Raw genomic sequence first — 14,791 nt, forward strand, 5'->3', positions numbered from 1 at the left:
CTCCTAATTCAAGCCAGATTGATCTACAAATTTGTAATAAGATAAACTTTGCATTGTCAACAAAGTACTGTTTGTATTGAAAGTGTGATGGCCTTTGTAAAGAGGTGTTTCATACTATCTTCCAAATTCTTTACCTTTTAATTCCTACCTCTGTCTGTTTATTACCAACCACTTTAAGTTCATTAATGTGGCTGCCATCCTTCAGAAAACTTTTTTACGTCATCTTCATTACATCATACTCATTACATCTTTTGTAACTGAAAAACTCAGCCATTTTAATGTGTCATCACAGTTTATTCCAAAGTCACCTTGGGAGTCTGTTATGCAATCTGAAGATTCTGCAGCCATGAGTAATTTGCAAGGTTCACACTTGCAGCAGCTCAGTGGGCAGCATCCACACTCTGAAAGTCTAAGCCTCATGACAGCTAAGATCAGGTATCATCATATTACAAAGGCTACAACATATATTAGTGACCTGGAAAGTGTATGTGTGCCGCTCAGGCTCAGTAAAGAGAGGGTATGTAGATGGTACATCCACAGCTGCTGTTGTACCATCTACATACCTGACAGTGCTGACAAGGGATGGAGCCCGTTCTGGCTCCTGCAAGAGTTCAAGGGAAAAAAGATGTAGCCCATGGAGGTCGCACATCTAAGGTGCCTAGAGAGATGAATGGAGTGGCAACCTCAGCCTGGACTCCAATCAGAGCACGCCCCACAAAGCGTTCAACTTCACCCCATAAGCTCCAGGGACGGAGTGAAACGCATTGGAGGTGTGGCCTGGTCAGAGTCCAGACTGAGCTTGCCACCTTATTCACCTCTCTAGGACACTTTAGATGTGCAACTTCCAGGGGCTTCCCCTTTTTCCCTACAACATATATCTAACCAGAAGAGAACAGCACTGCTATGTGTGAAGCGTAGATACTTATGAGTCATTTTATTTTCCTTTTACATCTAAAGGAAGACAAACCATCCCAGCATTAAACTGTTCCCAAATACATGTGGAAAAGTAAAAATGTCATTGCAATTTTCCTATGAGAAGTGCAGTCTTATGGAAGACTGAGGGGGCACATCTTTAGTAGAAATGTAATCATAACTTTACTGTATATAGTGTATAGTTTTATAATATATACATTTTTGTTTGAGCTTTGTTTGTACTTTGATGTTATGTAATTTTAAAGTAAACCAATACTTTGCCCATACAGGGCGAATAGATTACCTTTAATGCCCCCCCAATTACTATTCTGCAGTAATGCTAAGATTGAATACAGAACTTCGTTTACCTCTTCCTCCTCTTCTTCCTCACTGCTGACACGAATATTAGGTTTGGGAGCTCCCGATCGCACCAACTTCTTACAGGTTCTTCGAATAAAATAGCCAGAGAAAAACATCCCAATGTCTGAGGCAAGAAGGCGAACTATATTCCAAGGGTCAACATTGGCAAGTCTGGAACACAGTTAATATGAACAAATATGCAAATTATTATTATTGTTTTATGAACGGAGTAACCCTACACTCAGGATAGATGGAAACTGCAATTACCGTCCGTTCCTTTAGAAAATGTTAGTTGTGTGGCTGTTTAATACTGATCCAAGGACTTTGACAAGGTGGAAAGAAAAATACTCTGAATGTATATAACTAGGTCCCCTGAATGGAATCTCCATGGTCGGTATAAGTCAAGGTAGAATCTGGCAAGCTCCTTAGTAACCTGTTCAAGGGTTAACAATCCGGCTGGTTTTTGAGTGTATGGCTCAAATAAGAGCAGAGGATTGTTGGGATTGGGCAAGTTTGGCAAGTAGGTTGCAGATTTTCACCCTCTGCTCAAAAAATGCCATTTTAGTGAAAAAATGTTTAAGTTCAGCAGCGGAGGATTTCAGCCAGTCCAAAGAACCTTGAGCCAACATCCATGCCTCCCTTGCAAAGTCAGAAGGGTTGGTGATGTAGGCTAATTCAAGCTGACGCACCTGGTCTTTTACCCTATTGGTCAGATCTGAAGAGGCGTTTTTGACAGCATTTATTTCTGCTGTAAAGACCACTATAAGATAAGCTTTGAATGTTTCCCATTTCTGCAATACATCCTCATACTGGGCATGGTTGAGGAAAAGGGGATCAAAAAACTGCTCTATACGATTATGAGAGGGAAACAGCTGTAGTCAAAAGACATTGAGTTTCCAGGGGGCACGGGGTAGATTTGTCAGAGCTTGGACTGTCAGCCATACAGCTAAAGCAGAATATATCACAACATTCTTATTAGGTAGCCATGGAATTTTTGTGGAATATATAGATACAACAAAGATACTACATACTATATAGTGTATGTATGTATGTATATTTTGTATCAATTAAAACATCACAATAAAACTGATGTCTGTTTGGGGGTTCACAAAATGTAAGACAATCCACACGTAAACTCAACACAATTTGATGATCTTTCTTTAGGTGTACATGTGAATCAAATTGATTTGGTGGAACCCACAGTTGATCTTTAAAAACAAGAAAGACAATGCAATCCACTGGACAACACATCACGTGCATTTTTTCTCCCATAGGAGCTTATCTTGGTATACGGTGACTAAAAGGCCACAGTTTTTTAATTATGGAGTGATCTCAAAGATAGCAGTCAACAGCAGATCTAGTAACCAAAATCATCTCCATTGTGTTAGAGCTACATGAGCAGTCATATATCCCTAATAAGAAATCCCTTGTAGCGCAAAGATAGCAGCAAGGACTTCCGACCTGTGCCTGGTATAGAAAATCAAGTAAACAAATTTTTTGGTCATAAATGCTGCCGCCAGATCCACCAGCATAATGCCCATACTACTAAAGGAGAGTGATCCAAAACCCCACATGGGAGGCGTTCAATCTTGCCAAGGTGGTCATATGGGGAGGTATCAATACAAAGCTCCATCCTAGAGGGGAACTTGTATGTTTTAGAGAAGCAGGAAATGTTATCATGAGAGAATTTGTGTCTCCACACATCTATCCAACTCTCCTTCGACAGAAATCCCTCAAGAACTGTTTCCCCTTCCCTCAGAATGTGAGAGAGTAGGTGGAGGTCAATTCATGAGGGGATTCAGGTAGCAGTTAGTGTCCCCCAAAATCAATAAGGGGGGCATCAGATTTATTAACCAGGTACATCAACAACAATTACAACACTTTCCTTGAAAATGGGGAAGGAATGAACACACATGCCAATACAAACGTAAGTGAGAAAAGCCTGTAATAAAGAAAAACAAAACATTCATGTAAATCTACCTGCTGAAAAGCCAGTGATCTGTAAATAAAGACACTCCACCCACGTGAGTAGGATGTGTGGGTAGAGTAGTATGCTCTGTGAACCTAGAAGTACTGGAGTTTCTTGGAGGCCTACTATAGCCATATAGAAATTTACAAAGGCAGGAGGTAATCATGGTATGCTTCAAGTGGTTATGTACTCCACAAACATTCCATGTCACTATTGGCATAGCTGTGATAGCGGGTGTAACAGATGGTAATAAGAGTGGTCTAGTGGCCACACCAAGAGACACATCCTCCAGGGGCTCAACAGGCAGCCAGAAAAGCTATACATATGCCTCGTAGAGATTGCATTGCAAAAATGGGTATCATCTGATACATTAGGACAGGTTGAAACGTAGTAGCTGGTGATGCATACTGGAAGAAGCTGCTGGTCAGACAACAAGCAGTTAGGCACAACTGCGCATCAAGAACTTCAGATGTCTAAGGCGACTTTCTGTGGCAGCAATATGCTCTCTGATTTTCTGGAGATCCTGGCACAACAGGGACACCTCCTTCCTTAGACTTCCACAGTGCTCCCTGTGGCTGTCAACCGAGGGCCATGTACTTGTGTACCACAAGCAAAAGACAACTGGGCAGAGCTGAGACCTTTTCTGTGCACAAAATGCTGTGTTATATCAGTGCACAACTGGAAATTTAGAGTGGAGAGCATTTCTGTCATATCAACAGGTATTTTTCTGCATGTGCAGGGTTCTTAACCACTTGCCCTTGTTAGGGCGCATATATACGGCCCCAGATGCAAGTGCAGTTTCAGCCATGATCCTAGTATTGTTTTTTTTTTTAGCCTGTGTAAAAGTAATCTCAGCGGCTTTACAGCTGCTGTATAACTTTTATAGTGCTTGGAAGACCCCCCCCCCTCCCCGGGACCCCATTAAGTCCTGGTCGGCTGAACACAGAGCAGATAAAAGAACATTCATTCATCGATCTCCTCTGTGACGAATGAAGCCAGAAGAGACAAAGGATTTTCTTACTTCCAGTTTCACTGTTGTGTTTCCCAGGCCAGTACAACCAGGGAAGCAGCCAAACAGATCTCGGTTTGATTGACCCGTCTTGGAGGGCAGAGGAGGGATCAGCGGTCTGATAGACACCTGATCTCTCCATAAAGGGTACCTGTCACTGCCCAAAGCTATTACAAGGGGCTTGTTCACCACTTGTGACATCAATAAAGTTAAATGAAAGAAAAAAAAAAACTTAAAGGTGTAAAAAAAAATTAAAAAAAAAATAGTAAAATAAAAAGTAAAGTTAAAATGCACACAGGCCCATACTGTAGGTACAGCATGCACATTTAACCAGCAACTGCACCCCACAAGTGAAGTATTGCTGTAAACGTTGGAATGTGAGCAAGAATTCTATTGTTATAGCTTATGATAATGATAACCTGTAAAGGCTTTTAAAGCTATGGACAATTTTAGGTACCGTAGAGCACAGTTGACATGTGTCCTATTTATTTATTCAATATCATATTTTATATTTTCCAAAAAATTAGGTAATATATTGTGTATGCACAAAAATTAATTTAGTATATATTTTCCTGAAAATTTGTGTTTGATAAATGGCTGTGCAAATATCATGTGACATACAAAAATTGCAACAGCCGCCATTTTATTTTACAGGGCCTCTGCTTTCAGAAAATATATCATGTTTAAGGGTAAGTCATTTTGTAGCAAAAAAAAAATGGAGATTTTACCAAATATGTGAAAAACTGCACAATTGCCCCAGAGGGCAAGTGATTAAAAGGAATAAAACATAGGTAAACTTGCATGTATTACAAAGACGTACCACATATGATTTTTTCCCCTGAAATATACTTTAAGCTTTAAAATCTTCATTTGTATTGCATCTCTGACAGACCAGAAGTGACCAGGGAAATTCAGGCTCAGCTAGAAAACCACTTTATTATGACATACACATGCATACATTGTAAAATATCTACTAGAAATCTCAGCACAGTGTAATGAAGATAGTATAAAAAGATCGGTGCTCACATTCACATGCAATGTTGAGAAAAATGGCTAATACACTATGTCTTAATATATATCAATCTTACCTTACAATTCCAAAGTGTTCCAGTATCTCCTCCCAGAGGTAATCTGGAAGGAACAGATCATTATTAAGAGCTCTTGTAAAGATATTTGACCACACACAGACTTTTCTAGTAAAAAGCATTTTTTCAATGTCCATAAAGATTTTCATCATAGCAATGTTATGCTCCATAAGCGTAAAAATAAAAAACAACCACAAGAAGCTCAGATGCATAAAAACACATCACGTGGTATGGATTGTGGCTTTCACTATATTTGCAAATGCATGCAAATGAAATATATTAATAAACTGTGAAATATGGGTTTTTGATGGGTTCTCATTGCTGGCTAGCAGAGCTGGGTGCTGATTCATTGTATATATGTGCCAATAATACCATATTTGAATTTATTGGGTTTACTGCTCTAAACTAATGGTAGGTATCCCTGCAATTGTACTACAGTTAGTACGCAATGTGAATATGCATAAACTTCTAGCAAAAGAATGATCTGTGTGTGTTAGATAATAAACCCAAAATCCTTACTAGTAAAAAGGTGTCCTTGTGCTCCAAGGTGCTATGCGTGCAAAATTGTGCAAAACACAGATTTATTTGAGAGACACTGTGAAAAGCACTTGTCACCTATGGTTGATGGAATTTAAAGAGCACTTGTCACTTATAATTGATGAATTTTGATTTTTCATATTTATTCTTATGCTTATGTGTATCATTTTATACGCATTAACTATTTTCACATTTATTTTATTTATACTGCATATATAGTGGCGGATTTCAGAACATTTATCTCAAGTAATTAAACCAATTATTTAGCACACAGTCACTTTACACAGTCAATACTAACACAATTTTGCACGCATAGCACCTTGGAGCACAAGGACACTTTTTTTACTAGTAAGGATTTTGGGTTTATTATCTAACACACACAGATCATTATTTTGCTAGAAGTTTATACATATTCACATTATGTACTAACTGTAGTACAGTTGCGGGGATACCTACCATTAGTTTAGAGCATCGCCATAACCCAATTAAATCAAATTTCGATACTAACTTCCTTTAGGGGAAGAAGACGGGTGGGCAGCAGCTCCATTAATATTGAATTAAAATGTATTTATTAAAATTGAATTGCTTATCAATAATACCATATGTATGAAATAAGGCAGAATTAGAGCAAGGAAGCTGAAACCCATAGCCATCTGCCAGATTTACTGTAAGTTCACAACTATCGGATCAGAAAAAGAAGACTCATTTATTGCCACATGTTTTTGCACTCTGGGCTTTAAGTAATCAAGCAAGGAGCAATATGAGGGGTGCACTGCCACCTAGCGACTAATCAAAATTCTTCTGCTCTTAGCTGAAGTATACAACAGCTGAAGTCTAATAGGTTGGTAAAAGGTACTGCACATTATATTAAACATTTTTAAATGTGGATAATGTATCCAATGTACATCCTCCCACATACTAAGGGCTCTTTCACACAGGCGTTCCGATCAGATCCGCCTGTCAGTTTAGGCGGATCTGATCGGATGCCCCATTCAGCCCTATGGAGCAGCGGATGTCAACGGTGACATGTCCGCTGACACCCGCTGCCATCCGCATCCGATCCTGTCCGTGAAATCCGGACGGATGGAAACCCTATTTTCCATCCGTCCTGGGGATCGGATGAGAGCGGACAGGCGGTCCGCTGTCATCTGATTCCCCATAGAGAGCAACGGGGCTGTGACACCTCCCTCTCCGCACACAGAGCAGAGACGGAGCTGTCATCCGATGGCTCAGCGGGGATCGGCGGATCGACCCCCGCTGAGCAGAGCAAGGTCCGCAACGGAATGCGGACCGTGTGAAAGGGGCCTAAAGGTAGATTTATGGTTTTGCTGACATTTTAAAGTGCTGAGTTCGTGGTTGTCATGCTAATCCACTGGATTCAATACTGTCTTACTTTCGGAGACCCTGATCTGGGACAAATAGAGATCAGACTTCACTTGCAGCATGATTGTTCTGGGTCACCGAAGCCAATATTGAAGCCATCAAATCACTGTGGCACCCAGGCGCAACAGGCATCTGCAGAAGGTCAGCAATGACACCCATCATATTTCCTGCCATCCTCTGTAATATTTACTTGTCAACAGCTCAATTTTTCTGATGTTCAGGCTAAGCAGATAAAGTCAGTGGTTTGGCCCTAAACAGCTCTTGCCCTTTGAGAGAACATGCCCCACATAAAGTGACTGTTCTTGGATACAAGCTCCAACAAAATGCATAATGGTGTCACATGAAATATCTACAGAGCCCTACAATTCCACATTGTTATGTGCTCTCAGGAGCTAGGGAACAGTGGGGTTGATTTAATCACTACATCTCGGGAAAGATTTACCTCCCTTAATGACCAGGCCATCTTTTGCAATACGGCACTACCTTATTTTATCTGACAATTGTGAGGTCGTGCGACTTGGTATTTAAATAAAATGTATGTCTTTTTTTTTCCCACAAATAGAGCTTTCTTTTGGTGGTATTTGATCACCTCTGTGGTTTTAATTTTTTGCGCTATAAACAAAAAAATAGCGAAGATTTAAAAAACTTTAAAAAATTTTAAAACTTTCTGCTCTAAAACACATCCAATAAATTTTTTTTTTTAAATGTAATTTCTTCATCAATTTAGGCCAATATTTATTCTGTTACATATTTTTGGTAAAACATATCCCAATAAGCATATATTGATTGGTTTGTGCAAAAGTTATAGCGTCTACAAACTATGGGCTATTTTTATGGAATGTTTATATATATATATTTTTTTACTAGTAATGGCAGTGGTCAGCGACTTATAGCGGGACTGCGATATTGTGGTGGACAGACAGGACACTGACACTTTTTGGGGACCAGTGACACTAATACAGTGATCAGTGCTAAAAAAAATATGCACTGACACTGGCTGGGAAGGGGTTAACAAAGGGTTATATGTGTTCCTTGCTGGTCTTTTACTAAACTGTGGGGGGGAAAGGCTAGAGGAAGGCATAGACCTGTGTCCATGCTTTGCAGGAACACAGAATCAATGCCTTATCCACTGACAGAATGAAAATCAGCCTTGTTTACATAGGCAGACTGACACTCTGCCTGTGTAATGAACAATCGGCGGGTGCTGGCAGACGTCCGCGGTACCTACTGATCAGCTTCCGCTGTGAATATTCGACAGGGATAACTTGTGACAAACTGCATTATGAGAAGCTTGTCATCCAAAAGAAGTCCCTGCTTCTTTTTGGGCAACAAGCTTTAGGCGATGCGGTTTTCCACAACTGATCACGCAAAAATCGCAGCAAAACAACACAATGTTTGAGTTGCCATTAAAAATGAATAGCACTTAAACATGCATGGTGCGTTTTGCCACTATTGCAGTGGGTATAGGAATCATGGGCAGAATTGCGGTGATTCTGCCTTGGATCGTACACGGGGCCTTAAGCTGACGTAACAAGCTCAGAAAGTAAACAAATCTGGAAACCTGGAAACAGGAGAAAATAAATATTTTATTATTGGGTAACCATGCGCAAATATAATAGTTTAAGACCGGACGTTCAAATTCTTGTCTGTCTCCAATCACAAGGGGCTCTCTTAAACATATTCACAATACAACCCCCACTTTCCCATCTTTCCACACAGGTCTGTTACCTTTGGGAGGCACATAGTTGAATGCAATTTGGAAAGAGGACTGTAGAAGGATAAGAAATAAGCTGGTATAGTATATAGCCTTTAAAAAGCGTCCAGTATGCCCTGAAGAACAAACAAAATAATCATATACAATATTATCACACTGTAAATTCAGCATTAATTACTTCTGTTATGTTGGTCATATATTTGACAGTTTTATAGCTTTTCATCAACTTTAAACTAAAGCAATCTGCCACTCATGCTTTTAATCTTTTCCCCCCATTTAGGTGACATTGTGCAACTCCCTAATGAACAATGAGGCTGTTAATCACCATTCACAACAATAGGGAATGAATTAGGTCTTAGCTTTCATGGAGAAAGTTAACATTTTTACACCCAATCGTCTGGGTAAAACATGGTACTCACGATAAGATTATCGGAAGAATGATCGTCTGGGTTTTTTTTAATGGTAGTTTCCATATCGATAATGAAGAGGTTACTAAAGTTACAAAAATTCTTGTACACCAGAATAAAAATTCGGAAGTGATGTCATGTGTTGTAGTGTATTTGTATTGTATTTTTGGATAAAAAATTTACTGATTAAACAAAAATACGATGTGGTATTGTACAAGAAACATTTTCGTGTTTGTCCCTTATTATTATTATTATAAAAGAAAGCTGTGTACTAACAATCAGATTATCATAGGATCTATTTGAAAGTAGGGATGTAACGATATCAAAATCTCACGGTACGATACAATTTCGATATTGACCTCACGGTACGATATTTATTGCGATATTGTGGAAAAGCTCATGGTATTGTTAAATAGCTCATGATAGTGTTTGTGATAATAATAGCAAAAAAATACCGACATTTATTCTGCTTTTGCCAGTCAACAGGCAATTTATTGTTGTATTTATGGATCCATGACAACATAAAACACTGATTTGTTCCGCGGGACTGTGTTTACTCCTCTTGCTTTTTGACGGACACCTGTCCTTTTAATATTGTAACCCAACCACGACGATATCGCGATACGACCACGACGATATCGAGACGACCACGACGATACGATATCGCGATATCTTCGATATCGTTACATCCCTATTTGAAAGTGGTATTTTTTGTTTGATTTTTTGTATGATTTTTTGATCATGTGTACTAGGCTGTAGAGTTCCCAGGTAGCTAAAAGACAATGGGACAAAAATTTGTAGAGGTGCCTGAAAATTTTATTTTTTTTTCACTATTTTATAGTCAGGAAGGGCTAAAAATCCTGTCAGGTTATTTTTTTTTTGCTATCTGTTTCTCAATTTAGAGATTTATCTTCTCTTCCTGTCCTAGTGACGCAATGGAATGCAAAAGAAAATCTCGACAAAAAGTGATGAAAATTCCTGTCTTATGGCCCACACACACATGATCAGAAAATCGTAAGAAAAATACCGCTTTCGAAAGCGATCGTACGCTGATTGATAGTATGCAGCTTTTGAGAGCAGATCATGGCAATTCATGCAAAATTATCGGATGGGACAAGCACGAAAATTTTTCTTGTATGATACCAGATCGTATGTTTTTCATTTATTCAGTACTGTTTTTGTCTAAAAATACAATACAAAAAAATGACATCACTTCTGAGATTTTTTTTTGTCGTACGAGAATTTTTGTAACTTTTGTAAACTCTTAATTTTCGATATGGAGACTAGCATGCAAAAAAAAAAAAAATTACGATCATCCAATAATCTCATCGTATGTACCAGGCATTAGACAGTTGTCACCAGAGCAGCTGTCTCCACTGAACGATTAACCCTCACCTTTTGTTCTGGTAACAACTGTAAAATTTTGGATTACCCATTACTTTCTGTCTGGTGAACATGGTTACAATGGCAAATACAGAGGGTAAAAGCAGCTAGCTAGAATTACAAATAGCCAAAAGCAATTGACAGGGATTATTCCTTCCCTACTCTCTACAAAAACATGAAAAAAAAAAGTTTATTGCTATACAAAACAATTTAAACAAAAACTCTGTACTAACTAGATAAAGTGCACATTATTTTGTATAATATGTACTATAAAAGCTCTGCTTCAGCATTTTTCCAGGCTTCCTGCCACCCTGGAGACCCCCCTAAAAATCCTAAGTAAATACTGTACTTTATTTTATTCAGACTACAGGTTTACTGAAAGCTGAAAATGCTGATCACATTAATCTTGATATAATACAATAATTGAAATATGGCACAGTTAGCTGTAAAGATTCCCAGTAAAGGCCCATGTCCCATTAGTGTCAGTTAAATTCTGCAACAGCTTAATGTGTTTTCTTGAAAAATAGACAACAAACGACTTTCAGATTATACAGAAGCTCATCTCTACATTATCCACCAGTAGAGACCCATTGCACTTTTTCTGACATTACTTTTTAAATCTATTAAAATTCTTCAGAACTGTAAGACAAAATAATATGCATGCAGTCATTTCAGTATGTGACATGAAATACAGTACTGTATGGAGACTGCAAAGATGCAATACAGGAGGTGGAAAATATGACAGGCACTTAGTGTAATGGAGTAATATAGACCATACATTCCATTAGGGTATACTGGAGCAATACAGAGGAGCTTACAATCAACTCTGTAAAAATGGAACAATATAGAAGGTGGAGGAGCTTACAGTCTATCAGGGTATAAAGGACTGACAGAAAGTGAAAGCGTATACAAGCTATAGGGCCCCAATCACAACTCTGACGCATGTGATCTGACGCATGTTTTAGGAGAATATTCAAAATCAGGGGCCATTCACATCTGAGTGATGTGCTGAGAATTGTCATGCCAAAGTAGTAAGTGAGCTCCTTTGCAGAAGGAAAGCATGTTTTTTAGCCTCATGAACTTTATTGAGAACACCTGAAAACACCAGCAATACATGTTTTTCAAGCACTTTTCTACCTTGCAACAAACTCTTGCTCCTTATAGCTCCAAAAAAAAAAAAAACATGCATGCCTAAAAATTAAAAAAAAATATAGATTAACAATGCTAAAAAATAACAAAAAGTAGCCAATCTTCAGGTGTGAAACAAGCTTTAAGCCATCATGGAGTGACTCAAGGTGGAAATAACTGACAAGGGTATAATGTGACAATACAGGTGGGCAAGCTTATAGTTACAGTGAAGTAAAAAAGAGAAAACACATAAAGTACAAGAGTTTACAGTCTATTAGGCTATAAAAGAATAATGAAAGGTGGAAAAGCCTATTATCTATTATGCCTTAAAGAAGAAAAACAAACAGTAGAGAAATATTTACCAGTCTGCAAGTTAGCACTTCATAAGACAGAGAAACATGCAATTTACGAGGATATAAAGAACAATACAGTAGGGGGATAGCCTTATACTCTATTATTGTATGAGAAATAGCCTGTTGGCCTATAAACTAGGGATAGAGAAGGTGGCAGAGCTTGAAATCTATCAGGTAAGAAGGGAGTGATAGAAGGAATATGAGGCTTTGATCCATTCATATAAAACACAAATATAACATCTGCAGACAACTGTACTGTATAATATTAACAGAATATTTAATTAAAAGTAAGCTAGTGAAGAGCAAGCATTAAACCATTACTAATAGTAAACCAGTTTACAGACACCTGCCTTTCATTGTGGTGTAAGATGGCTTTGACAAAAGAGGGACGAGCATCAGGTAGATAAAGTAGATGACCGAAAATCCATTGAAACGAATACATATTGCTGCAAGACATGAACCAGAAGAGCAGACGTGAGCAGGATTATTCTGTGGCTACTGAAATGGTTCCTGGCAATGACAAAGTGTTCCAGGTTTTTGGTTTCAGCTGCAATGTATATGCACAGGGGAAACTGCTGAAAGGCATGGAAAGTTTATACATCTCAATATAGCTACTGAAGCAATTTATATGGGTACTGTCAGATATACTAAAGAATGACAATAGTGAAAAAAACACACCAAAAGACGATTGTTGGAAAATTGCACTTTGGGGAAAACCCCCCCAAAAAAACAGTCCAAAACGCATCCAATATCCCACTGCGGGTGCTGACAGGGGCACAGTGCAGATTTAGCAGATATGGCACATATGGTTATCCCACTCTCTAATCAACCCCACAGCACCAAAGGCAGTAACAGAGAACCAATTAGGTTTTTTTGGGTCAAAGCACTGTAGCAAGCCCATTTCCAACCCTCAGACATTCAGCTATACTGCTTAAACAGGTTTCTAGTGCTCAGCAGCACAAAGGGAATGTAATGTAGTGCCCTGCTTTGCTCACAGCGCCCACAACCTAGGAAAGGTGGGTGAAGCAACGCTGACCAATTACACTTCTTAAAAAACAAAAATGTCAACTGAAGGTGTAAACTATCTATATTTGAAGTAAGTATGCTAGAATTAGTGTTAGGGTACCCATAGATATTAGACGATCCTCTCTCCCATCTGTGAGTTCATGAAAGCTATTAATAGAAACTCTTCAGACAGTAGTGGGCGCCAAGGGAGGGAGAGAAAAGTCTTTATGCCAAAGTAGAATTCCCCAGTGATTACTATTCCTTCCATTATGAGAAGGATTGTGCCATGGCGGTCTGTGTTGGCATGCTTATCTAATAGGAGCATGAATGTTTATAATCTAACTAACTGCGCTTACATCTGGCCGTCAGTATATGGATGATTTTGTTAATAATCTTTAAAAGGTGAAAAGTAGATATTACAATAAAGAAAGACTTAAAAAAGAAAAAATATGAGAAAAACCTAGGAGCTTGGGTAATCATTGCATTCCTGTAATGTTAGGGTCCTGTGTACAATTTTCACCAGGGATATCATCTGCCTAGAGTTTATATGTTCTCTCTATTGGGTTGATTTACTAAAACTGGAGAGTGCAAAATCTGGTGCAGCCCTGCACAGAAACCAATCAGCTTGCCAGTTTATTTTGTCAAAACTCAATTGAACAAACTAAAGTAAAAAGTGGATTGGCTACCATGCACAGCTGCACCAGATTTTGCAGTATCCAGTTTTAATAAATAAACCCCTGTGGCTTTTGTCCTGGTTTTCTCCTTCTTCTAGCGGAAGGTTATTTGGTTTCCGAGTTTAGTCGCCCTAGAATTTAGGACTGTGACAGGCATGCTGGACAATAAGGTACACAGTGGAAGAGACTAGTGCGGGTGGTGGAAATTCTCTATGAAGAGCTGCATTGTACATTGCAACAATCTAAGTTCAAGATATAAAAAAAAAAAAAATTATGAAAGAAGACAGATATTAGAACAATAGATCAGGAAATAGATATAAGGCAGATTTTGTTACATACCCGCCAGTAGGCAGACTGGGAGAAAGAATCGAAAGATAAGACCACAGAGCAGCTCATTTGCCATTCTTCGGCCGTTGGGTAGTTGGGTCACATTAGAACACACATCTTCAATACCTAAAAGGATCACATCTCTAGTCAAGTTTTGTGCCCAGGAGTGACTGGAAAAAGGTTACATGATTTCCATAAGGCAGGAATTAAAAGAGACTCACCTTGATATCCTTACTGGTCAGATGAGAGCCAGGAGTGAGAGGTCCTCAGAAGAGTGAGGGGAGGTGCCTGCAAGCTGAGGGAAGAAATCTATTGATCTTTATGCCCTCATATCCCTCTCCTCTCTGGACAATTCATACTGCCGCACCTAACCTCCCATCTCTGTTACAGACACACAGTGTACTCACACAGGCTGGCTTATCACACAATCAGGATGTAATCATCTTTTTTTTATAAAATTTTCACTGAAATATTTAAAATTTAAAATTCTAGTCCTTCATATTAATAAATAAAAGCATTTTAGTCCTATGTGTTCCCTGGCATGA

At 38.7% G+C, this 14,791-nt stretch overlaps 1 protein-coding gene across 1 annotated transcript in view; it reads right to left on the reverse strand.

Moving 5' to 3' along the window:
- Window positions 1–14,556, reverse strand: part of LOC309566686 (piezo-type mechanosensitive ion channel component 2-like) — a 141,433-nt gene extending 126,877 nt beyond the window's left edge. The window contains exons 1-6 of the mRNA XM_082271945.1: window positions 14,468–14,556; window positions 14,259–14,372; window positions 12,591–12,686; window positions 8,984–9,085; window positions 5,339–5,381; window positions 1,281–1,443 (exon numbers count right to left, since the gene is read on the reverse strand). Coding sequence (XP_082128071.1) covers window positions 1,281–1,443; window positions 5,339–5,381; window positions 8,984–9,085; window positions 12,591–12,686; window positions 14,259–14,322 — 468 coding nt within the window. The 5' untranslated portion in view covers window positions 14,323–14,372; window positions 14,468–14,556. The remainder of the gene's footprint in view (window positions 1–1,280; window positions 1,444–5,338; window positions 5,382–8,983; window positions 9,086–12,590; window positions 12,687–14,258; window positions 14,373–14,467) is intronic.
- Window positions 14,557–14,791: the final 235 nt, after the last annotated feature.

The sequence above is a fragment of the Pelophylax lessonae genome, assembly GCF_965119305.1.
Source record: "Pelophylax lessonae genome assembly, chromosome: 11".
NCBI classification, from domain to species: domain Eukaryota; kingdom Metazoa; phylum Chordata; class Amphibia; order Anura; family Ranidae; genus Pelophylax; species Pelophylax lessonae.